The sequence below is a fragment of the Fundulus heteroclitus genome, chromosome 19 (genome assembly GCF_011125445.2).
Source record: "Fundulus heteroclitus isolate FHET01 chromosome 19, MU-UCD_Fhet_4.1, whole genome shotgun sequence".
NCBI lineage: Eukaryota > Metazoa > Chordata > Actinopteri > Cyprinodontiformes > Fundulidae > Fundulus > Fundulus heteroclitus.
Genome location: NC_046379.1, coordinates 24042281 through 24064381, shown reverse-complemented (window position 1 = coordinate 24064381; position 22101 = coordinate 24042281). Strand labels below are relative to the sequence as shown.

The 22101-nt window shown below is 41.2% G+C and overlaps 2 protein-coding genes across 4 annotated transcripts; both read right to left on the bottom strand.

Annotated features, from left to right (window-relative positions):
• Positions 1–33: 33 nt before the first annotated feature.
• On the bottom strand, positions 34–10553 carry dnajc5gb (DnaJ (Hsp40) homolog, subfamily C, member 5 gamma b). Of its 2 annotated transcripts, XM_012872301.3 has the most exons (6): positions 10383–10553; positions 9948–10077; positions 6435–6648; positions 6190–6343; positions 5709–5756; positions 34–2271 (listed from the first exon to the last, which is right to left on the bottom strand). In XM_012872301.3, the coding sequence occupies exons 2-6, from the start codon at positions 10058–10060 to the stop codon at positions 2180–2182; spliced, it is 621 nt and encodes a 206-aa protein (XP_012727755.2). In that variant the 5' UTR covers positions 10061–10077; positions 10383–10553; the 3' UTR covers positions 34–2179. The 2 variants fall into 2 exon arrangements, with proteins under 2 accessions (XP_012727755.2, XP_012727756.2); XM_012872302.3 differs by lacking the exon at positions 5709–5756 and having other exon boundaries at positions 10383–10552.
• A 4173-nt stretch (positions 10554–14726) lies between these two features.
• tp53i3 (tumor protein p53 inducible protein 3) lies at positions 14727–20860 on the bottom strand. Of its 2 annotated transcripts, XM_012872336.3 has the most exons (7): positions 20733–20860; positions 20153–20224; positions 19619–19792; positions 19258–19525; positions 17448–17660; positions 15287–15483; positions 14727–15071 (listed from the first exon to the last, which is right to left on the bottom strand). In XM_012872336.3, the coding sequence occupies exons 2-7, from the start codon at positions 20204–20206 to the stop codon at positions 14874–14876; spliced, it is 1104 nt and encodes a 367-aa protein (XP_012727790.2). In that variant the 5' UTR covers positions 20207–20224; positions 20733–20860; the 3' UTR covers positions 14727–14873. The 2 variants fall into 2 exon arrangements, with proteins under 2 accessions (XP_012727790.2, XP_012727791.2); XM_012872337.3 differs by lacking the exon at positions 20153–20224.
• Positions 20861–22101: the final 1241 nt, after the last annotated feature.

Sequence of the window (22101 nt, the reverse complement as noted above, 5' to 3'; positions counted from 1 at the left end):
AATGGCACAAATCACACAAACGGCACAGAGATATTTCCAGGATAGCCCAAAATTTATTTCATCAGACATTTATGTTGCTTTAATTTGACAGAAACACTTAAAAAAAAAATGAAAATAGCCAATATTTGCAAAGGTTGAGGGAAGAAAAAAAAAAATTTATACAAAACTAGAATTTCATTCAGACAGTAGATGAAAAACAGTACAGACCACAGGTAAATCCAAATATGTCTAAACGAGGCAGAAACGATCATAAATATAAAAACACAATATAAGCCCAGTCAGAAATATAATTTAACATCATCTTTCTTACAGTCATAAAACCTCTGATCAAAAACACAGCCCTGAATTCACAAAAAATAACTTACCATTCACCACAAAGAATATAAAAATGTCTGATTGATCCCATCACCAGGTTCAAGATAGAGACGATTTATGGGTCAACCAAAAAAATACATCTTAAAACATCAAACAGTGCTCAGCGATCTTATTGCAGGCAAGATTCAGTTTTTGTGAGAAAGGCAATAAAATATCTACCTGATTGAGTCTGGACACGGATTGCTCACACTTCCCTGCTGTGGAAGCTCCGGCTTTTGGTCACATGGTTCTTTGCATCTTATTCAAGTGTCCAATTAGAAACTTTGCAGATTACTTTTGTACAACAAGGGAAGCAGAAGCAGCCATTTCCCCAACATACAATCATAAATACTAAAAAGGAAAGCGGGCCTCTGACTCCCCCTGTGGGCGGATTCTGGAAGTGTCTCCCTGAGGCCCCAACAACAAGCCAAATGCTGCGTCCCACGTTCAAACCCACAGCTCTGCACACAAACTACTGTGCTGCTGCTAAATACTGACAAGGCGCAGAGCGGTTCCTGCTATCCAGCTAATCAAAAGGTTTGTTTCAAAATGTCCAGAGGAAGTGACAGCACTCTTAATGTTGTGTGAAGCAGAAAAGCGACACGTAGCCACCTGGTGCCGCTCACTGCCGGTCAGGAGGCTGAAAGAAAGCTCCTGCACTTTTATCTGCTTACATAATAAAAAAAAAAGACCAATCTGGCGGTTTAGAAAATGTTTCTGGTCCTGAAAAACAAGACATGGCGTGGAGAGAGAAAAGGAAGCTATGAGCTGCAGGTGTGATCGCACGTTGGCAGCTCGAGCAGACAGTGTGGCTAACTGGGCCACTAACATCTTGTGTTTCGCTGAAAAGAGCCCAATGAACAAAAGGGATGATTTTCTGCACGGTAAGCGTGCTTCCTTGGAGCCGGCCGCTGAATTTAACGAGTTTATTCTACGTTTTTGCTCAAAGGTCGACATGCCGTCCCCGTGCCTAATAGGGAAACGCCTTTTATAGCCGGCTAAATATAACAATTAGCTGCAGCAGTTTTGGCTTTATGAGTAAAGCGTTGCTCAATGACATGGAATCATCAGGGCGGCGAACATCTCTTAACCGAATGCATGCAGAGGAGAAAGTCAAGGTAATCCAACTCTAGCATGAAGATGATCCAGAGACGTTCGTCTAAAATACAGATACACCAGCATCACCTGACACCCGATGTGTCCACCCGGAGCATTAAAGTGGTTTATTCTTACTCCACAGTCTGTTGCTACGTACAGGAAGACGCGAGGCTGGCCTCAAACGGTCTGGAAAACCTGGATTAGCCTCTTAAATATTAACGAAGACAACATTCAACATGTAGGAATCCTGAGCAGAGACGTTCTCAGACCATTATGGCAACTTTTAACACTAACCTGTGGGTTTAAAGTGCACGAGAAAAAGAAAAAAAAAAAAAAAAAAAAATGGTTTTCCAAGAGATCAGTGGCTTTGATCTGCATTGGCTTTGTCATTGCTGCTGCAAAAAGTACAGATGCGTCACAAAATTCATCATCGTTCCAAAATATATATATATATGTTTATATTTACACGTGTTTATTAAGGGAAACTACCATTAAAAAAAAAAAAAAACTTATGGCAATACCAATTTGAAGCTTGATTCATGTAAACAAAAAGGCCTCTGGTTGGAAAATGTTTCCTGTGCTTCAGTTTGTGAGGGAAACCAACACCGATGACACCAGCTGATGACTTCATGAGGAATGCTGCTGGTTGGGACCTCACTTTCACGCCGAGTCCAAATATTCAAAGCGCTGCTTTCTCACAGACTCACTCCTCCGTGGCTCCGTCCGTTCACTCGTCGTGCGACAGAGCCGCGCGCGTCTCTCCGGGGCTCGAGGTGCCGTTGGCGCCCTGAGGCTGGAGCACGATGGGAGCGTTCTCACCTGCAGGACGACACGAAGACAACGGTTTTAAAAAGGCTCGGATGGTTTGATTCCAACAAACGTATGCACAGAACACCTTCTAGTCATTTCAATAACTTTTTCCCACAGCCTAATAAATCTGATGGTTTGGCAAAAAACAAAAAAACAAGACCTTTTAGGCTTTTATTAAATGGTAACACCTTTGATGGATGACCGTATAAAAGCCACCCCCACCTAACCTGATGAACCAATGTGAAGGTACCAGGAGTCCCTTCTTTATAGTTGTGGGTGCTAAATAACAATAAAAATATATTGAAACAGCCCTATGATGGTTAACCTGCTTTTTAGAGAGCTCTAAACTCATAACACGTCGGAGTTTATGTTCTTCGATCCCACCGACAAGTGAACCGATCTCACTTTTCTGATCTCCAGGTTCTGAGCTTTAACCTCCTGTACCGACTGCAGCCAATCCCGCTTTCTTTTGAAGAACTACGGATCATTTTTTTAAAAATGTGTTACAGCAGGCCTAGTCGTTACTAATGAAGTCGGGCTAAGTTTTTAAAACTGGGCCTGGGTAAATGCCGCCGTGTCAAAGCAACAGAAGACACAACGACTCGCGTGTTCAGTGTTTACTGACACAGAAGATCATTAAAACAAAAAGAATCAAACGGTTCCTGAACCAAACAGACTGTATATCTGCACTCTGTGTTTCGGGCTGAGCGTGCATTAAAACAGTAACGGCGCTTCAGGACAACTCAACAGAACAGGGGTTTTGTTTGTCACATATTTTCTTTTTAAATAAATTATGTTTTGCCCATATTTGGTTCCATCTGAGCCAAGTCACGTCTCAAATGTGTGTAATCAATATCAGCAATTTTGTAGAGGTGTTCTCTTTCCTCTTGGAAATAAATAAATGCCCTCCTCTCATTGGAGTACATCATAAAGTGCATTTAACACAGACTTACGAGTAACATGCCAGGTATTAAGCATAATGCTCAGAGGATGTCGACGCGATCAGGAAGCAACCAGAGCTGCTTTGTCTGATGTTGAGGCGAGAAACATCGATGTGCTCAGCAGCAAACGTGCTCCTCACATGGACCGCTGCTTTCACACCGACATCCCACCAGAACCCTGCAGGTCCATCACCATGAAGCTCAGGATTGCATATCTACAAGTTCAAGTACGAACTTTCTCTCATTAACTTAAAAAAAAAAAAGGGACCACTTCCTCAGCGCCGGTGGGCGAGCCTCCGTGTAGCGAAGCCACGAAACGGGTCGACCCGCAAAGTTCTCCTTCGGCCTTGCGACCAAATCGGTCATGGCAGCAGCGATCTGTGAGGAAGATGAGGAGATTCTGCAGAGTGTCTGTCCCACCAGATCAATGAGTTTCATCTCTGCTACGTAATCCCGTAAATGAGTGATGTAAATGCCTGAACGCATCCCACAGGAAGTAGACAGCAGCCATGAAGTTGTCATGCAGGGAGGAACTTAATGTCTGCTCTGCTGGACTTGCAGAGGAGGAGGAAGAAGACGGTCATCTCCTCCCTGAGATCACAGAATCGTTCCAGGGCTTTCCCTCTGAACAGACACCTTACATCATTGTGCAACAGCGGGTCCTGATGCTCAGCAGACGGTTCTGACAGCAGCCGGCGGACTAAGCAACAGCGCTGGATTAAATCAGTCGTGTGGTTTTGAGTTGCCGGCTCGGTGCGGTGCAGGGATGCCATGCGAGGTGCATCAGTAAACCAAAGCACTTCTTGTGCAGCCATGGAGGGAGCTCCACCCGTTCTAAGCACGCACGCTCGCTCTGCATCCAGAATAATGTCTTGATTAAAAAAAAACTATGCCATGTTCTCACAAAAGATCCCACTGGTTGTGTGCCTATCTAATAGAGCAGCTCTTGGTTAACTTTGCTGCTAAAGCAACAGACACTCATACCCAGCGGTCTGTGCCGCGTCCATCTGTGGACAGGACTCCTCTGCTACAGACACGCTGCTCGCTTCTCTCCGCTCTTAAGGCAGCGTTTCAAAAACGTTTCTGATGAGGAGTTCAACTCTACCATTAGTTGATGCACATGATTAATAAAGGACACCTGACCCTCCCTCCATCATTATCACTTTAAGCTCGGCAACAATCAAGCCGTCTTAATGGAAATACCCACTGACTGAAGTGTTACTAGCCTATAGAAGGGTCTCTGACTCCAGTCTGGGGTCCACATCCAGACACTTTCAGGTGTCGCTCTCCTTGAACGCACCGCAAGCCAGTAATTAGGAAATCAGCAGAACTTGATCGCATCCTGGGAGGCAAAGAGCCTCTCGGTGTCGGCATGTTGGACCCGGACACATCTGAACGTTTCAGCACAGTGGCTGTCACAGGCTAACGTTTAAAACCTCTGCACTACAGTCAGTGTGCATTCAAAACTAACGCATTTCATGCATTAATGACAGTATGATTCAATACAAATATGTGTCTTCAAAACAAATTGGAGCAATGTTAGAAAACGGAAGCAAAGCACTAAATAGCAAACCATAAAAGCATTAATCATGACTAAATACAAGCGAGGAAGCAGCAGAAGTGTCCTGATTGTTGAACTTTGCACTGAAACAGGCAAAACTAACTTCATTTAAATCACTGCAGCATTTATTGTGAGGATGAGAAAAGTGGTGCAGAGGAAGCTTTCTATGCCGATACAACCGTCACTGCACTGTATACACGCGCCTTGCTCCTATCCTAGGTCGACACACACCATCAGACTTTACATAAACAGGTGTAAGAATCAGTTTACAGTTAAAGTTAACCAGTTCAAGGTAACCAGTTAACTTTATAGTTGAAGTTAACCAGGAAATCCCTGCTGGTTTTTCTCTCTCTGGAAACTAAAAATCTCCATCAGCTCATCGCTCAGAGCGATTCATTTCGAGTAAATTTTCTAAACGGCCGTATATTGCTTTGATCGGTCACTCGTTATCTAACATGAGGGAAGTATAACAAGTCACTCTGATCACATTTGCGTGGTGATATCAAGCCAGCACTGTGACGCCCTTTGCTTTATGGTGGCGCGTAAACATTAACAAAATCTCTTCCTATTGGGCTCTGGGCCGTTTCAGAACACTGACAACACAGCGCTCCACCTTCACAACACGCTGCACGTGTATTTAAACATGTTGAACTTCTCCCTCAGTCTGTAACTTTACAGCCAGAAATGTCAATCTGGGATTTTAGAAAGCAGCTCATCGCTGAACTTCTCCACCAAAAACACTAAAAATCAAACAGCGCTGGCTGTGGGGATGCTTTACTTAGCATCTTCTGAAAGCTGGTCACACCTCAGGGGAAAATGGAGCTAAAAAGCAGAAGAGCTGAGGGAAAAGTACGCAGGGCGCAGCTCGGTGGGTCAAATCAAGCGGACAGAGCAGCAGAGAGCCGAGGGCAGATCAGGGCTACCTGTGGAGGAGAGACTTTTACCTGAGGTCTGAGTGGAGCTGGGCGGAATAACTATTACACGATCGTGTGCTGGAAAAAACACAACTCAGTATTAAAAAACAAAATGCACACAAAATGTCCCCATTTTTAAAAATCCCCAATGAAAGGAGGGATTTTTGCCCGCAGAACGGTTTGATTGAGGTTTTTCTTGCAAATGTTTGATGATTGAAACATGCAAACAGAATTATTTTTGATTAGAGCAAAAAAAAAAAAAAAATGTTTTTAATGATTTAATGATTAAAAAAAAAAGTCCCTTGTAGTTGCTATAAAAGATTGTATAAACCATCATTGTCAATTTTTAGAATCGCCCTTTGAAACCCAAACATGTTTAGGATTAGTTATTAATTAAACATTTTATGTAGCACACCAACTTAAGAACAGGGTGTTAGCAGCTGGAGGGCGGCCATCTTTTACAGCGCAGCATGCATCGACTCCCCAGAAACAAACGCCGCCCGTCCCTCACCTGCTTCCTGCTCTCTTAGCTCCGCCTCCAAATCCTCCGGGTTCATGTAGAAACCGTCGGGTTGGTCCTCGGGAGCTTTGCACTTCCCACAGCAGAAACAGCAGCAGCAGAAACAGCAGCAGCAGGTGAAGATGGTGCAGCAGCAAAACAGGGCCTGAAAGAGAAGAGTGCATTCAAGATTTTTAATTTATGCGCCCCATATATCCTCGGCTTTGGCGTTTTGCGGTTCTGAAGCCAAACTCCACCTTGAACCAGCACTTTGACATGAGGAAGTAGTATTTGACGCCGTCCTCCCCGAACTGCTCGGCCAGGGACAGACCCATGGAGCCGTACTCGTCGTAGACCTTACGCTTGTTCTCGTCGCTGAGGATGGCGTTGGCGTTGTTGATCTCCTTGAACTTCTCAGCAGCTTCTGGGTTATCTGGGTTCTTATCAGGGTGATGCCTTAATGCCAGTTTCCTGAAGAAGAAGAAAAAACAACAACAAATACAACAAGGAAACGTCTGATCAGCACAATTGAATTGCAGTCATAAAAGTTATTATTAGCAGTACAGGCAGCACCAAATTTATCACACGGTTCTCACTCAACGCATTTATCTTTTTTTTTTTTCACAGCTCTAGTGGCTAATTGACTAAACTTTGGCCGACACTAACTGCACTTTTATTTCATGAAAATCAATAGGTGAAACATTTTTTTTGTGATCCCACATCTGAAGAGCCAGAATATTCTTGCTTTGTTGCTAAAAAAAAAAAAAAAAAAAAGCACACAATTTAACTGCTAAGTGGCTTGTTAAGGAACGCGACGCTTGCAGACCGTGTGTAGGCGTCACCTGGGCGTAGCGGCTCTTTCTGCACCAACTCCAGCCTCAGTCCACTCCTTGTTAGGCGTTTTGTCTTTTTTTCCTGTTTCTTGTGCACCTTTTCCTGCCAGGCTTTTTCCTTCCACTCAACTTTCCCTAAAATATGCTTAGATACAGCACTCTGAACAACCAGCTTCTTCAGCATTGATGTTTTGTAGCTGACCCTCCTTGTGAAGGGCGACCAGCAGTCTTACCTACGGTCGTATAGGCCAGAATACGGCCGTCGCATTACATTTATACATTAAAACTGCTTTTTTTAAACACTGCTTTTATGTAATATTCTAATTTTCTGAGACGCTGACCTTTGGGTTTTTCATCATCTGTAAGCCACAACAATCAAGATGACAAGAAATAAAGGCTTGAACCATTTCACCCTATGTGGAAGAATCTAACGAATGAGCTAGACGTACATGTAGCCCATTGACAGTTATTTTAAATTGTTAGTTTTCAAAGGGGGAACAAAATATGCCCCTGATGGACGAACACATGGTTGGTAGGACTCGTGCTGCAGCAGGGAGTTCAGTTTCACTTCTACAGAAAACGGCTATGAAACATCCTGGAAGCTGTGCTCTATGATGTGGTAGAACATGAAAAGCTAAACCGGATAAAATGGATAATATTCTAAAAAAAATCTAAAAATATTACCATCAGCAGGTGTTTATGCTGCTTTTCTTCAGGCTTTAAGAGCACCAAAATAATAAATACATCTTAAGAAGATAACCTTAATAAAAACGTTAAATTCAGTATCATTTATTGTTTCCGCAGCAGTAGGATATGCCCTTATTTTCTGTTTCAACTAATTTACCCAATCATTGATTAGCTTAAAAAAGAAATGTATTAAAAATTATAACTTTTGTATTTAGTTAAAGGAAAAATCATTTCCTACCTCCCACAAAACGAAATGTAAAATTATCTCTAGCTCAAGTGTGAATTATATCAATTAAACAGCAAGTCCAGTATTACAAAAACAAATGAAATGAAGCTCTTATTTACAATTAAAAATCCTTGCATTATATTCAGAATGTAAAATGTTACGAGACTGAGGTGAAAACAAGCAAAAATAAATAAATTGTTCAGTTTCTTGTATTTCTTTTTCTGAAGAATAAATCTTTATAGGTAATTATAGCTAATTAAATTTACTAGTATTCAATTATACACTCAGCTTTTATTAAATTAGAATCTGTGTTTGGATGAAAACAACATTTAATTAAACATGCTTTCCATTATGCTGCATTTCTAGATTAAAATGTTTTCCGTCTGATGTAATATTCTAATCTTAAATGTCGCGTTTTCATCAGCAGATAAATCACCACAACAGAAATAAAGACTTGAAAACATCCGTCTTTGTGTAATTAAATCTATATCCGTTTCATTTAGTGAACTGAATTACTGATATAAACGTACTTCTTTAATAATATTCTGATTTACTGAAAATGACTGTTGGTATTGAATTTTGTTTTGGTTAAAATCTGGTGTGGGCATTTATTTATTTGTAGCTAACCATTATTTCCTTCTCATCACCTACATATCTAAACACAAACAGCCAGGATGCTGATCTTGCAAACGCAGCAAAAAAAAGGAGAACATCTAACAGATAATCTAACTTTGGACCGCATAAAGAAATAATTTGCATCATATGCGGTCAAAAATAAATTAAAGGGACACTTTGAAAACACACCAGATGTCAATCGGGAATAAACCCTGCAGGATATCCGTCCAGAGGTGTTAAACCAGATCATTTAAAGAAAATGATCTCCACAGAGATCTTAATCTGAAGTCAGTGAGAAAGTGAAGCTGACGCAGTGGGTTGGTCCATTTTGCTGAGATGTCTTTGCAGAAACTCAAAAGTCTTCAGTAGTTTCTATGTCCCCACCTGCTTCTATGCATGCTGACGTCACCCATGCTCCTTAGGAGGTGATGGACGGTGTCCTGGAGGATCTGGCCCAGGGAGAACCTGCTCTGATCTGTGGAGAGAACAGGGCCGCAGTGCTGGACCTGCTAATCCTGCTGTTCTCTGGTTAAAACCAGTGGAGCTCCACGCTGCGGGGCAGTGAGGACAGAGCCTACTGGAGGACGTCTGGCCCTCAGGCCACCCTCATAAAGGACGTTTCTAATGGTTTGGTCAGAGACATTTCTGCAGTTGGCCCACTGGGGGTCACTTTGTAGGACTCTGGCAGAAATCATCATCTCCCTCCTTGCACAAAGCAGCAGATGCTGCTCCTGCTGATGGGTTCAGGACCTCCTTTACTACTTAACTAACCAGAACAACAGTCCAGAGGTTTATGTGACTTAATATTATGCTCTGATTAAAAAGTGTTCCTTTTATTTTTTTTTGAGCAGTGTTTAAACTTTTTATTTTTCCTGGCTCACCAGAAGCCTGTCGAACGCTACGATTCACCAACAAAACTCAAATACCTTCCACAGACCTCCCCTTACCACCCTTTAACTTTTACTAATACTTTTAGACCACTTTGGCCTTTGATTACGTTGGAAAAACCTTTAGAGCCACTAGGATAAAAAAAAAAACATTCAGGAGGTAGAACAGATTGATAAAGTCTCAGAGGGATGTTACTTGGGTCTAATGATTATCAGCTAGCGCATTAGACTGTCTGTCGGCCATGCTTGTTTTTATAGAGCAGCAGACACAGCCAGCCAATGACTGTAGCTTAACGGACTGAATTAAAGCGACAGACGCACACACAGAGAAAACCAGCACAGTGTATCTTTTAGCCACTAGGGGCGCTAGACCTCCAATTCCTGTACTCCAGACAATTTGTAGCCTACACACTTTAATTAAACATCCTCGTGAGATACTGAACATCTAATGGTCTGATAAACGTCCTGCCAGCCGTGTCATTTACGGGTAAACTATAAAATATAAAATAATTTATAACTCACCTGTAGGCCCGTTTTATCTCGTCGGGGGAGGCTCCTTTCTCCAAGCCCAGGACCGCGTACAAGCTTTCTCCGGCCCTGGACATTTTTCTCTGCGGTATGTTTGGGTCCTCCATGGCTTAAGGAACGCTGACTGCGGCGTGAACAACAACAACAACGACAAACAGGACATTTTTTTTACCGACAAACCCCGAGCTGTGACTTCAGGCGAGGAAGTTAGCAAACAGAAACCACCGAGCCATGAAGGCAGACAGCCCGGCTGCGCTTTAAAACCGGGCTTTCACAGCCGACTAGAATAAAAAAGAAGAAACACTGTTGTGTCTCCAGTGTGTTGGGGGTTTTCTGCCGCTTCATGCTAAGCCATGTGAGCGCAGTCGCCCCGCTAACACTAACAGGTTAAGTTTAGCAGGCGAGGAGGACGGAGTGAAGCTCGCTTACCGGCGGCGCAGTGACTGATGGCGCAGATTTGCCTCGAAACATAGAGTCCGACAGAAACCCCAGACCAAATCTTTCCTTCAGGTGGGAGAAACTTTCTTGTTCGCAACTTTCCGACTGAACCTCGCTCCCCGGACGTCCCCCGGAAGATTTGAGACAGAAAGGGATTCTGGGTAAAAGTGGCACTGAGCGATAAAAGAGAGAGAGAGAGAGAGAGAGAGGTGTTCATGGTATAAACTGCTGCTGCGAAATCCGCAGGAGTCACGTGGTAGCCGGCGGTCCTGCAGGTGCAAACATGCTCTCTTTAAATCCATTTCCCCCCCATGAGGAAATTATAGAGAGGTCTTTACTTTACATCTAGTAGATTACAATAATTTCCACAATCTGTGTTCAATGGAATGAGAGTTAAACTCATAAGGCGATATTTTATTCCCAACAGGTCAAAGAAAACACGCCAAACAGGAAAAAAAGAGGACTTATTTTATTCTCTAGTTTGAGAAATGTTGGTAAAAAAAAAAAAATAAATCACAGCTAAAAAAAGCTCCTTTTACCCCAACAAGTATAAAATTGAGCACAACCAGTCGCCTTCAGAAGACAGCTGATTAGTGTGGTTTAAGCTCGGTGTAAAAGAAGCCTCTGTGAAGGCCTCAGAGGTTTGTTAGAGAGCATGAAGATGAAATAACCCATTAGAGCAGGGATCATCAACCTTTTTGACACTGAGAGCTGCTTCATTGGTACTGTTTCACACCTGTACTACTGACCTTTGAACTAAAGAGTCAGAGCTCACCTTAACTTTATGTAATATAAACATGTTTTAATGCTTTTAAAGCTATGTAAATACAAGTATGATTAAAAAGCAAGAGCAACTTAATAAAATAGCATTTTAAATGCGGCTCACTGGAGGGTTTTGCTATTTTTTTTGAACAGGTTTCACATTTGGTCCTGGATTTTAGACAGATCAGGGCTATCATTGAACGCCTCACAGACCATTGTTCAACCATGGGAAAGTAGAAAGGGTGTGATGTACTGCAACCGTTCACATGAATAGCCATCCACCGACTGATGCAATGAGAGTATTAATCATAGAGGCAGGGAAGAAATCCATGGTAACTCTGGAGGAGCTGCAGAGACCCACCACTCAGGTGGTGGACATTAGTTGTTTGCTCCACTATTGCCATTATGAAGGAATGATACAAACGAGTCCACACTGCAAAAACAGAACTAAAAATAAGTAAAGTTTTCTTGAAATTAGTGTATTTGTCCTTGTTTAAATCAGGTTAATAAGATTATCTTCCAATAGAAATAGTAATTTTAAGCCTACAATAAGATAATTAGATATAATGCACTTGAAATAAGTTGATGGAGATGGGTTTTCCTATTTTACGTGCAAAGATCTTATTTCATTGGCAGATTATTTTATTTAACTGCTCAAATAAAGTACAAATACACTAATTTCAAGAAAATGTTAAGTTATTTAGGTTAGTTTAGTCTGTGTTTGCTCTGCATTGTGTAAAGAAAGTCCCATAGGTGTCTGATGAACACCTGGTGACAGCATTAGATCTCAGGAAAGAAGACGTCCAACCATTAAGCCCCAAATAATTGTCATTAATTGGTTGATTCCATATGTTTACTTAAAACAGGTTGATTTTGTTTGCACTGGATCCCATCCCAACACTCCCTGCTTCAGCAAACCTGGGAAGGAGACAAAAGGAGAGGAGGGAAATAAAGGCAATATGTGAACACGTGCCACCACGACAGTACAGCTACGCGCTCAGGTGGTTGTTCTTGTAGAATCGGGCATTGGGGGGGGCAGGTATCCAGCTGTAAGGGGGATTCACACTGTTTTTGTTTTCACTTATGAAAACAAAAGGTCTTGAAATGACATCCAGAAAAAAAAACGGGGACAAAATAGCGAAAGAAAATAGCAGAATAATGTGTCTTAAGATCTAATAATTTTGACCAGGATTTAAGAAAATCAACTACAACATTATTCTTTTTACAAACATAAGAAATCATGGTCATGGAGGCTTAGGGATAAGTCCTGTGATGAGAGCATAATATTTAAAAAGATAATTTTATAAAGATGAGAAAAGAGTCACATTTATCAAGCGAAGAAACACAGTTGTTTTAAGCTTAAGATCAACTTTTGTCAAATAGACAGAAAGTCAGAATCAGTTCTTTTTATCTAGTTTAGTGAACTATTTTGTTTATCAATCCTAAACCCAACGTTTTTCTTAATCCTTCACTTCCACTGCTGAAAAATTCAAACCATGTAAAATGGTTGTACATCTGTTTTTATTCCATTCACAATAATTCACATTCATTCAAAACCCAGTCTGAGCAGAGAACTGTACAGGATACTCTATATTATTTTATTTAACCTTCAAGCTAAGCTGCTGATATATTAATGTTTCACTAATCCTGGACCTTTCAGGACCCTAAAGGAAAAGTCTTATTTACTGTTTACCACAAGCCATAAAGGGACACAAGAAACACGTTGAAGAAAGTGTCCGGGCTAGATGAGACCAAAACTGAACAGTTTGGCCTTCACGCAAAATGCTAAACGTGCTGGAAAAGCAACACTGCACACCAACATTAACACACCAAACCAAACGGGAAACCAGGTGGTGGCAGCATCATGCTGTGGGGTCACTTTTCCTCAGCAGGGAGGCTGGAGCAGATAACTGGAGCTAAATACAGGGGGGTCCTGGTAGAAAGCCTGTTACTGGGGCAGAGGTTCACCTACCAAAAGGACAACCATAAAGCCAGCCCTGTAACGGAAGAATTTAAATCACAGCATAATCACGTCTTCAGTATGAACCAGTCGAAGTCTAGAGCTAAATCCATTTAAATATCTTTGGCAAAACTTGAAAACTGATCTTCACGGATTATCTCCACCCAATGTGGTTGCGCTTGTCAAGAAAAAAAAATCTAAAGAACTTCCATTTGTAGATAATCTAAGACTGAGATTAGCATCTGTTAACTGCAATGGAAGGTGCAGGTTGTTCTCAGGTGGGCTGAATAGACGGAACGGCACACTTTTCGTGGTTTCATTTGTTTTAACCATTTTCAAAACCATGTATCGGTTTCCTTCTGCTTTGCAATAATCCACCGCTTTGTGTTGGTCTATCACATTAAATCCAAATAAAACACACAGTCAGGTGTGGATTCCTGGGCTCCGAGTGCCCAAGCTGTTCTGAATGCTTCTGTGTGGGCTGTCAGTGCACTTTTGGAGTAATTTCACGTCTACTTCATGCTGTCAGACAGGATCTGCTCGATTCTACAGGTCTGGCACTGATTAGACCAAAGTGTGGATAAATCACAGTTAATATGTGATTTTAAAATATGTTTTCACATTGGGCTTGGTTAGTTATTAGAGTTTTGCTTCAAATTAAATTATTCTTGTATTTCTTCAGGTTATCTTTGTGTTATGTTGATGCAGAGTATTCTGAATTCACTCCTGCACTTCACCAGAGTGAATCTTTTCCCAGTCATGTACCTGAGCTGTTGCTTATTCGTTTTTCTTTTCTTGCATTATGTACCTCTTTTTTGTTCCTCCCTGATGACACTTATCTTTTGTCGATGCTGTCGACACCAGAGAGCCAGCTCCCATCAACCCTCCTCCTGTTTTTAACTTTAAATTGAGTCGGCAGTAAGATGACTCCCTTTCAAAATTTTGTGTTTCCCGTTTTTTATAAACTAGGCATTGCTGTGAGAAATTGACAATTTTATTTATTTATTTATTCTTAGTTTCTTTTCATGAACAACTCAAATGTTTTTTTTTTTTAAATTGGGTTTATATGAGGACTTTTTAAGGCCTGTGATGGACTGATAATCTGGCCAGGGTGTAGCCCACGTCTCGCCTAAAGGGCGCAGAAGACAGGCACCAGATACTCCCCCCCCCATAAAACAAACAAACAAACAAACAAAAATTTTAAGCCGCTATTACACATACTTTTCAATAAAATAACCCCACATTTCTGCATGAACGATTCTGCTTTTTATTGGTCTGATGCAATATTTTAATCCAAGATGCTGTGTTGGTTTTAGCTGCAGGTGAACCCACCCCCACCACCCCCCCCCCCCATTAACAGAAACATCCTCCCTGTCAATCTGTATAATATGTTTCCCTTAGTGAATTGACTTATTGAAATAAATGAACTTCTCAATAATATTCTAATTTATTCAATATGACTGCATTTGTTCTGGCTTTAAAACCTCTGTTTCCTTCCACCACATCTCATAGACTTTATATTCTATGTGCAGATGTGCTGGAGAAGCCACATTTTATCTTTAGTAAATTAATATTAGACATTAAGAATGAGATAATCAAAATAAATGGCACTGTTGAAAAATGTATTCAGAGCATTTTATTGTTGAATGAACTGTATCTACACAGTTACAAATGGTATTGAATCATTCCTTGACTATAGCCAAAAAAAATAAAAAATTAAAAAGATATTGCATTTCCATAATCATGTCAGCAGGTATTAATCAGTGAGATTCCTCGCTTTGTGGAGTCACAGTAATAACGATCTTGCCCATGTTTCTGTTTGCTTCCATGTGTCTGTGAGCCTCCGCTATGTCCCCCAGCCTGAAGGTGCTGTCGATCACCGGCCTCAAGGTGGCAGCCTGGTCTGAGAAACATGGCAGCACCCGGTCTGCAAAAGCTTTAACCAGGTCCGCCTTGTACTGTGAAGGAAACAAACGAACAAACGAAGCAGAAAGAAAGGAAAGATCAGGCCCAGGATTTTTACGCAAGAACGGGCTCAAGGGCAAAACCCAAATCGGCAAATTTTGGGAAAACCAGACAGCAGGAAGTAACAGCAAGAACAAAACTGTCACATTTCGCAACAGAGGTGGTGCAATGCGTGGATTAAAAAGAGCAGCAGAGTAGGAATTTGTACCTGCAGGCTGCGAGAGCGGAGGAGGCTGCAGAGTAGGTGGCCTCGCTTGGAGAGCAGCTTGCCCAGCAGCTCTCCCTCCACTGCCCTGCCTCCCATGGTGCCGTACACGACCCATCTGCCATCCACAGCCAAGGAGCTCACATTTTTCTCCCAGTTGCACCCACCAATGCAGTCAAGGATCACATTAGCTCCTTTTCCTGTCAAATCACAGTCACTATTTAGACCTATTTTTTTTTTTTTACAGATGGACAAAGTAGCTTATAAACACAAAGGCAAAAGGAGGTCCAGTGAAACAATGTCATGGTAATTACTAGTGTTGCACCGATACCGATACCAGTATCGGCTGGTGCGCCGATACCGCACTAAAATGGTGGTATCGGTATCGGCGAGTACCAACAAATAGGTCACAGATACCATTTTGATGTTTGTATGTCACTTGAATGCAGCCTTCTCTCTCCCAACACTCACTAGTTCTACTGGATTCACTTTGTATTAGTCTTTTTCCTGCTTTAATAAGGTAGCAGCTTGACAAAGCCGTGATAGCAATTATTTTACATCCAAGTAGTATGCTGTTCTTCATATCAGGGTTCCCACACCTTGGTGAACATCAAATTCAAGGACCTTTCAAGGACTTTCCAGGACTAATTTCCTCAAATTCAAGGACCACACGTGGCGGCATTTACCTACTGTGACCGCTGAATAGGTTATCATATTTTAATACAATGCAAATTCAATAAAAGACTAGACGGCATGGAAGTTGTTGGGTCAGAAGCAATGCAAGAAAGTGGACTTAATTTATAGCCCAGATTGATATTGATCATATTCATAGCCTACATTTATATCCACAGTACATGGCTATGCCATACTACATTACATATAAGATGTACATTAGCCTACCGTTTCATGGAATTTTATGGAAAACAGTGCAGCATTGAGATGTTCAGAATTATATCAATTTGTTTCACTTACTTTCATCTTTGATTAAGCTAGTTTTGGACTTTGACTCTGAAAAGTCGCTAAATATAGCGACAAAGTCGCTGAGTTGGCAACACTGCGTGAATGTAACCTATTGGACGCATGTAGGCCTAAACCGTAGCCTACCAACTAACGAAGAAGAGCGAACGTACTTTTGCAAATTAAAAGTCGGCGGAATCAACATAATTTTAAAAGATTGTGTGGTAGGTAGTAAAATAATGACACATGAGTCATCATCCGTGTCGACTTTCAACCCCACAAAAAAATTCAAGGACTTTCAAGGACAAGGTGTTTTTTTGGCTGTTTTTAAGAACTTTCAAGGCAAGGCAAGGCAAGGCAAGGCAAGGCAAGGCAAGGCAAATTTATTTATATAGCACAATTCAGTACAAAGACAATGCAAAGTGCTTTACATGATTAAAACATAGCAAAATAAAACAGAATAAGAGCAAGTAGGAATAAAATATAGATAGAAAATAGAACAAAAAAGTGGTGATTCAGTTAACTAGGACAGTTGAAGGCAATTTTAAACAAATGTGTTTTTAATCTTGATTTAAAAGAACTCAGGCTTTCCGCACTTTTACAGTTTTCTGGAAGTTTGTTCCAGATAATTGGAGCATAGGAACTAAAAGCTGCTTCTCCATGTTTGGTTCTGGTTCTAGGTATGCAGAGCAGGCTGGAGTCAGAAGACCTGAGTGGTCTGGATGGTTTATACGCTGATAACAAGTCTGTGATGTATTTAGGAGCTAAGCCATTTAAGGATTTATAGACTAACAGAAGTATTTTAAAGTCTATTCTCTGAGATACAGGGAGCCAGTGTAAGGACTTTAGAACTGGGGTGATGTGCTCTACTTTCTTAGTCTTAGTGAGGACGCGGGCAGCAGCGTTCTGGATCAGCTGCAGCTGTCTGATTCAAGGGCCTTTAATTTATTTTTTCAGATTCACAAACTTTCAAGGATTTCAAGGACCCGTGGGAACCCTGTCATATATACACACACACATACATTTCAAAGTAATGGTATCGGTATTGGCCGATACTGCACAGCCAGGTATCGGTATCGGGGCCAAAAAATGGCATCAGGGCAACACTAGTAATTACCACAACCATGCCAAAACACTAATAAACTGAATTATACTGGATAGGAGTTTGGATAGACTTTAAGAGCTCCTTGCAGAGCTGCACGCTTACCCCCTGTGAAGTCGTGAACTCCCTGCGCAAAGCTCTCCTCCTTGTAGTTGTATCCAGCCGCCGCGCCCAGCTTCTCAGCCAGCCGTAGTTTTTCTTGGCTCCCCGCCGTCACGACGGGCACAGCCCCAAACAGACGCGCCAGCTGAACGGCGGCCGTTCCGACACCGCTGGCTCCGGCGTGAACTAACACCACTTCGCCCTCCTTCACCTGCGCTGTGGTGGAAACAGCAGATGGGATGCAGAGAAGAAAAATGTCATTACAAAAACTCATTATAAAAAAAAAAAAAGTCTATGGTTAAATACAAGCTGGGTACACATTTACAGGACATCCACCCCGTTGAAGTTTGTCTCATGTATTAAAGCTTAAACCCCCAACTTGGTTGTATTTTCTGAAACATTTTATATGTAAGCGTAACACCAAAAAAGTTCATAATTGAAAGTGGAAGGAAAATGATATAAAGAAAAATCTGAAAAGTGTGGATTTGCATTGAGCCCCCTTTTACTCAGATACCCCTAAATAAAATGAAGTACAACCAACTGGCTTTAGGAGTGATACATTCACTAAAAGGAATTCACTTATGTTTAAGTTAATGGGAGGCCCCAGAGGTTCATTAGAGAACATTCGTGGACATGACCACAGCAGGCAGGTCAGGGAGGAAGTTGTGGAGAAGTTTGGTTATAAAATAATATTCCAAGTTTTGAACATCTCACAGACCATATGATCCATCACCTGGAAATGAACACAACTGCAAACTGACATATACGTGGCCTTTCACGTAAGCTGACACACTGAACAAGGCGAGCATGAGGATTAATCAGAGAAGCAACCTATTGGCCTTTGGTAACTCTGGAGGAGCTGTAGAGATCACCGGCCCATACGGGAGAATCTGTTGACAGGACAGCTGCTAGCGTAGCACTTCAAAAAGCTGCCCTTTATGGAAGAGTGCCGACAAGAAAGACATAAGAAGCCCCGTTTGTTGTTCGTCACAAGCAACGTAGCGACGGGGTCACGTGTTTCAAGGGGTCCCTGTCAGACGAGGTCAAAACTGAAATTTGTGACGTATATTCTAAGCACCATTTGTGACGGAAAGCTGGTGCTGCACATCGCCGTGAACAAAGTGTGGTGGTGGCAGCTTCATGCTGTGGGGATGGTTTTCTGCAGGGGGGAGATAGAAGTAGGTCTGAGGTGATGGGAAGGTGCATGGATCTAAATACAGGAGGATCCTTGCAGAAAACCTGTGAGACGACGCAAAAGATCTGAGACCTGGGCGGAGGTCTCCCCTTCTAGCAGGAAAACGGCCATAAACATGCAGCCAGCACTGTGTAACGCATTGGTTTAGAACAAATCATATATACAAGTTAGAATAGCCTAGTTAAAGCCCAGACCTTAGTAAAATAGAAAAGCTGCAGCAAACGTATAAAAAACATTTACAGTTGCTCTCCATCAAATCTGACTGACCCTGAGATTTGGTAAAAATCTCCATCTGATAGAGACATACCCCCAAAGACTTGCAGATACAACTACAATGAAAGGTGGTCTCTTACAAAGCAATTAACTCAGTGGCCTGAACACAAATGCACACTTTAAATTTGTAAAAAAAAAAAAAAAACATGTATAATTTCCCTTCCACTTCATAATTACGGATGGATCTGTGTCGTAATCTATCACATAAATACCTTGATGGTTGAGGTTGTGCAAGAGCTCGAGAGATATGAATGTGGAACAGCACTTCCTCCCATGATGGTCTCTATTATTTTTGTTAACATTTTGCCATTACATTGTTTTCTATTTCCGTTACTGATTGTGTACCTATAAAAACCAGCAGCTGAAAAGCAGTGAGCCAAGCCTCCGGGATGGCTGCAGCCTGGGAGAACGTGAGGTTGTCGGGAACAGGCATTAAAAGCTCCTCCGGCACGGACACGTATTCAGCATATCCTCCTCCACACAGCAAGGCCATCACCCTGGCGTCTGGTTTCCAGTTGCCTTTCACTCTTTGACCAAGAGCGTCCACGGTTCCAGCTACCTCCAGACCTATGATATCACTTTCACCTGCAGGTGGAGGGTACAAACCTCTTCTCTACAGAAGGAAAACAAATGACAGGTTTCTAAAATCTCCTTCCAAATAAACCATACAGCTCTTCTAACGCACGTGGGTGCAACTTGTTTGTACCTGTAATAAGTCGGCCCTGTTGAGGGCAGCTGCATGGACTTTAATCAGGACCTCTCCGTCTTTAGGTTTAGGTCTGGGGATGGATCGCAGCACCAGATTCTCTGGTCCTCCTGGGACGTCGACGCAAACTGCCTGCATCATCTTTGCGAAGCTCGAGCAACTCCTAAACCAAGTCTGCACAACACAGCAAATGCACTCAAGTCAACCCGACATGATTCCAGTTAGTTTTCAGTAGTTTAAATATCTTTGGATCAGTATATCCCTCAGCAAAAAGGAGTTTATTCAAGTGTACTATGAGTTATTTCATACAGTATACTTGAAATTTACTTTTAATAAACTATATTTCATATATTTAACAATAGTATACATGACATATACTGAAAAGTATAAACATAAGTCTAACACTAAGTACATTAATACTAAGTCTTAAGCTCATACATATACTTAAGTATACTTAATAAAATTAACTTCAAGCATACTACTTTTTGCTAAGGAGTATAAGAATATAGCTTTTACAGATTTTCATAAACTCACTGTGTTGTAGGATTTTCTTAGAAAAAAGGTTCCAGTTTGAAGGATCAGAGGCATTTGATAATCTCAGGGTGGCTGATGTGATGTGATAAAAGTAATAATAAATAAATAAAAACAACAGAAAGAGATGAAAAACCCGAAAATATTCAAATTATCTAAAAAAGTAAACAAATATTTGATCTCAAAAGCGAAAAAGAACTTGACTAAGAATGTAAATTGCAGCAGGTTTCTTTAGCAGTCTGTACTTTTTGGACGCTTCGGCTTCCCGTACAAAGTGTTGCACAAAACACGGCTCTTCTACTCAAAGTTGGGACGTGTGGGAAAGCAGAAGAGAAACTAGGACAGTGAAGTAATTTAGTAGTGATATGACACGATTAGCCTGCTGCTGGTTAACACGTAGTGCGCATGCGATGAAATAAACGGTCTTTAATCAAAGCGATTAAACTGAACACTGATGCGATTAGTGCGGAGAAAAGTGAAATCTACACATGATCTCAAAATCATACGTGCAAATCAATCAGAACCCAGACAAGATTATTTTTACATTGTGGCAAAGAATATTAAAAAACTCTAATGAACTCACCAAAGAGCGATATGTTAACAGTTGATCTGCTCTGAAGAGACTCTTTTGGGAGGTTTTGGTTGCGCCATGGTGGCTCCAGTAGGGCGCAGGAGGGCTCAGCCTCCAGAGGGGGCAGGATTTCTAAACGCTCCGCAAGGATGTTAAAGGCACATTTCACCACAATTTAACTTTAGAATCCGAAAAAATAACGTGCTGGTCTTGGAGATTTGTGTCATATTCTCGAAAGGATATTAAAAACTTAATAAGAAACACTTATAAGGTCGACACAGATTTAATGAGACAGAATATTACGTCCATCACTAGTTTCTAAAGGTGAATAAAATAAAATAAAATCAAACTGAACAGTAATACATTTCTTAAAGTAAATATTTGAATGGTAAATAACACAGCAAACAAACCACCCATCTATCCAGTGACATCCGCTTACACGGGGCTGCAGATCGTACGTGTGAATCATAACCCTTGAACTTTTTCCCCATTTCATCACATAACAACCATAAACTGCCCAGTGTTTCATTTAGATTTTCTCTGATGAATTAACACAGAGAGTGGGCATAACTATAAAGATAAAAATTGGTCCCTTGTTGAAGGCATGACATCCTCATTGAACCAGGCCTGGTGCTTTTTGTAGTCGCCCCAACCAGAGTCCTGATTTAAATCTGAGGCAGTCAGAGATTAGAGAGGTGATTAGGAAACCTTCCATCCAAGACTGGAGCTCGTCAACACAGACAGATCCTCACAATACCCTTGGCAATAATATGTAATGGTTGGATTGCTGCAATGTTGATAAAGATTTTTTTTCCCATTGGTTATTGAGAAAGCTATAAATAATTTAAGACATTTAAATAAAATGTATATAAAAGCAAATAAAAATATGATGCTCCATTTGTATTGCTTTAATATCATTCGAGAGATGCCCATCTAATTTTTCGATCAGAAACAAACCTCTTTGTTGAATTATTATATTTTTTAATCCAAATCTGTCAGATGTATAAATAATTTTGCTATTTGCTTGCTATTTGTGGGCTAGCTGCTTACAGGTTGTCTTTGCAGTTTAACTGTTTTATATTGTCTGTATTATCTCTTTCTGTGTGGTATCTTCATCAAGGCAGACGGACATCTATGCAAAAGACCAACTGCTGTGCCCTGAACTACTGTTTGTTCTGAAGGAGCTCTTAGCTGTCCAACAAGGTGCCTATATAAAGAAACCTAAGCACTAAACAATTTCAGCAAGCAACAATGCATTAACGTTAGGGAATTTACAAAATGCGTCTTTTTTTGTAAGTATTTGTTCCTTTGTACATGTTAAGATTAGAACAGTGATTTATGCTTTTTTGCCTTACATTGCTTGTTATAATTTAGTGAATAA

Coding starts and splice junctions, on each gene's coding strand:
- dnajc5gb (XM_012872301.3), bottom strand. CDS start 10,060: ATGGAGGACCCAAACATACCGCAGAGAAAAATGTCCAGGGCCGGAGAA. Junction 5,757..6,189: donor GCTAAGAGAGCAGGAAGCAG/GTGAGGGACGGG, acceptor TGTTTTTTCCAG/CACACGATCGTGTAATAGTT. Junction 2,272..5,708: donor CAGCTCCACTCAGACCTCAG/GTAAAAGTCTCT, acceptor GTCGTCCTGCAG/GTGAGAACGCTCCCATCGTG.
- tp53i3 (XM_012872336.3), bottom strand. CDS start 20,206: ATGCCTCTGATCCTTCAAACTGGAACCTTTTTTCTAAGAAAATCCTAC. Junction 19,526..19,618: donor ACAGGGCCGACTTATTACAG/GTACAAACAAGT, acceptor TTCCTTCTGTAG/AGAAGAGGTTTGTACCCTCC. Junction 17,661..19,257: donor TCAGCTGCTGGTTTTTATAG/GTACACAATCAG, acceptor TTTCCACCACAG/CGCAGGTGAAGGAGGGCGAA.